The following is a 2150-nucleotide window of genomic DNA, read 5'->3' on the forward strand; positions in this document are numbered from 1 at the left end:
TCACTTTTCCTCTCAGGCCTCTGTTTCTTTGTCTGTCAAATGTACACCGTCAGGCACGTTCTCACTGGGGCCCAGGTTTTTACTTCCCTGTTGTCACACCCTATTTATGTCTGAGTGTCTCAGTCCCAGGGCGGTGCAGTGGAACTCAAGCTGGATCACGGTGCCGTGTCCCCATCTGGGCTCTGCTACTTAGAGCTGTGGGTGTTGGAGGAAGCCACTCTGTGTTTCAATTTTATTTTCCTATCTGTAAAATGGGATAATATTAATACCCACACAAGCTATACCCACACAAGCTAGGGTGCACATGGTTATTGGAAGGTTTCCACGAGATCATATATGGAAAAGGGCTTTGTAAAAGGCAAGTTATGTCCAACTAAGGGACATTATCATTAAATGGCAGCTGGAAGCTGTAATTTGGTTCTGCCCTCTCACGCCCGCTGCTACTTCAGACATTCTAAGTTGCTCTTCTATGGGATATCTCTGGCTTGACTGCGGGTTCCGTTCTGAGAAGGTGTGGTCAGTAGGGACCAGATGTCTTCTTCCTTTCCCTCTGGTCACTCTTAGTGATATAACCCAGGCCATACAGTCAGACAGACTTCAGCAAAACTGTCAGCGAGGGCAGCTCCCCGATTCGGCCCCTTTGACTGTCGTCTCCAGTCCTGAAACCCTCGCCCCGGGCCGCTCCGCCGCCGGGCTCCGGAGCTCAGTCCATATTACTCGCGGAAAGGCCGGCGTCTCCGTCCGACCCTCTCTCCTGGTCGCTGGGGGCGGTTTGTGGGCCTGGCCTTGGGATTAGGAAAATAGGGATGGTGCCTATTTAGGGATGAGGCCGAATGCGGGCCTCAGGGAATCCCGAAAGGGGGAATGTCTGGATCGGCGGATCGGACGTTCAGGCCCAGGAACCGGCCCCCGCATGGTCGCTGCTCGGGCGCGGGCGCAGCGCTAGCAGCCCCGTTTTCCGCCAGCCGGGCTGCCGGAGAGTTAGACCTCCCAGCCTCACGGGGCTGCTGTGCGGCTGCAGCGACGCCGGCGACTGCGGCGCTGCAGCGGAGACTGAGGGCTCGGGAGGCGGCGCCATGTGAGTCCGCGCGGGGCCGCGCTGGGGCCGCGGCGAGAGGTTACCGTATTTACCGAGGCCAGAGCCGGACCCTCGAGGGCGGGTCACTGCGGGCGCGCTACCGTATTTGCTGGGTCCCGCGCAGGTCCTTTCCGGGAGTGGGAGCGCCGCGACTTAATTACGTATTTATCCAGGGTTGCGTGGTTCCGCGGGGGGCGCTGCGGCCACTGGGGGTGGGCTGCATTCATTCCCTCCGGGAGCTGGGGCTTGCAGTCGGGCGGGGTGGGTTGCGGCAGCAGGGTGGAGGCCTACGTATTTTCGTGGGGGTGGGGTTGCGACGCAGAGTTTACCATATTTCTCCAGGGTTGCTCAGGCCGCAGAAGTTGGCAAGGTTGTGTCTGAGGTCGGGTGGGGTGGGGTCAGCTCTCCCGATTAATGCAGCTATTTGATAAAAGCAACGTCGCGGGAGGCTTGCTGTCTTTATGGGGGCGGGGAGAAGGGGCACGGGAGTCGCTGCGGGAGAGTTACCGTATTTGCGTTGAGCAGCACAGACTGTAGAGAAAAGAGCTGCGGCCGGAGACCGGAGGAGCAGGGGCTCAGCTGGGCTGTGAGTGTGGCATGGGATGAAAGAACTTGGGGGAGAGACGGGGGGCCTCTCGACGTGCAGGCGGGGCCTCAGTCAGGGGTATAACTGGGGAGAGTGAGGAGGCTGCCCAGTCACAGGGCCAGGCTGAGATTGGCCAAGGGGACTTTGATGATTTGTCTTTGCAAATGTCAGTGCAGTTGCCTGTGGAAAAGACTTGTGGGTGGGGTCTCTTGCAAGTAGGACTTGTCTCCTTCCCCAGGGTGTCAGTTCCACCCTGGCCTCGAGGGTAGGGAAGACAGAGGAGGTGGCTCTGAGACCTCACTCTGCAGATAGGTTGGCTGAGGCTGGAAGTGAAGAGAGGCCTTCGGGGAGGTTCAGTGGAACACTCAGTCGGCTTCCCTGATGGGGTTGGGGAGAATGGATGAGGCAGGCCTTAGGGCTCTGCAGGAGCCCAAGTTTTGCGGGGGGGGGGGGGGGGGGGGGGGGGGGGGGGGGGGGGGGGGGGGG

At 59.7% G+C, this 2150-nt stretch overlaps 1 protein-coding gene across 2 annotated transcripts in view; it reads left to right on the forward strand.

Annotated features, from left to right (window-relative positions):
• Nucleotides 1-224: 224 nt before the first annotated feature.
• LOC112620139 (zinc finger and SCAN domain-containing protein 2-like) overlaps nucleotides 225-2150 on the forward strand; it is an 8096-nt gene continuing 6170 nt past the window's right edge. The window contains exon 1 of one of the 2 annotated variants that reach the window (XM_025378336.1): nucleotides 225-1664. Coding sequence is in view for 1 of the 2 variants with exons in the window: in XM_025378335.1 (XP_025234120.1) it covers nucleotides 865-1239 (375 nt within the window). In the remaining variant the exon portion in view is untranslated. The remainder of the gene's footprint in view (nucleotides 1665-2150) is intronic. The other variant, XM_025378335.1, reaches the window with a different exon arrangement.

The sequence above is a fragment of the Theropithecus gelada genome, chromosome 3 (assembly GCF_003255815.1).
Source record: "Theropithecus gelada isolate Dixy chromosome 3, Tgel_1.0, whole genome shotgun sequence".
Classification (NCBI taxonomy): Eukaryota; Metazoa; Chordata; class Mammalia; order Primates; family Cercopithecidae; genus Theropithecus; species Theropithecus gelada.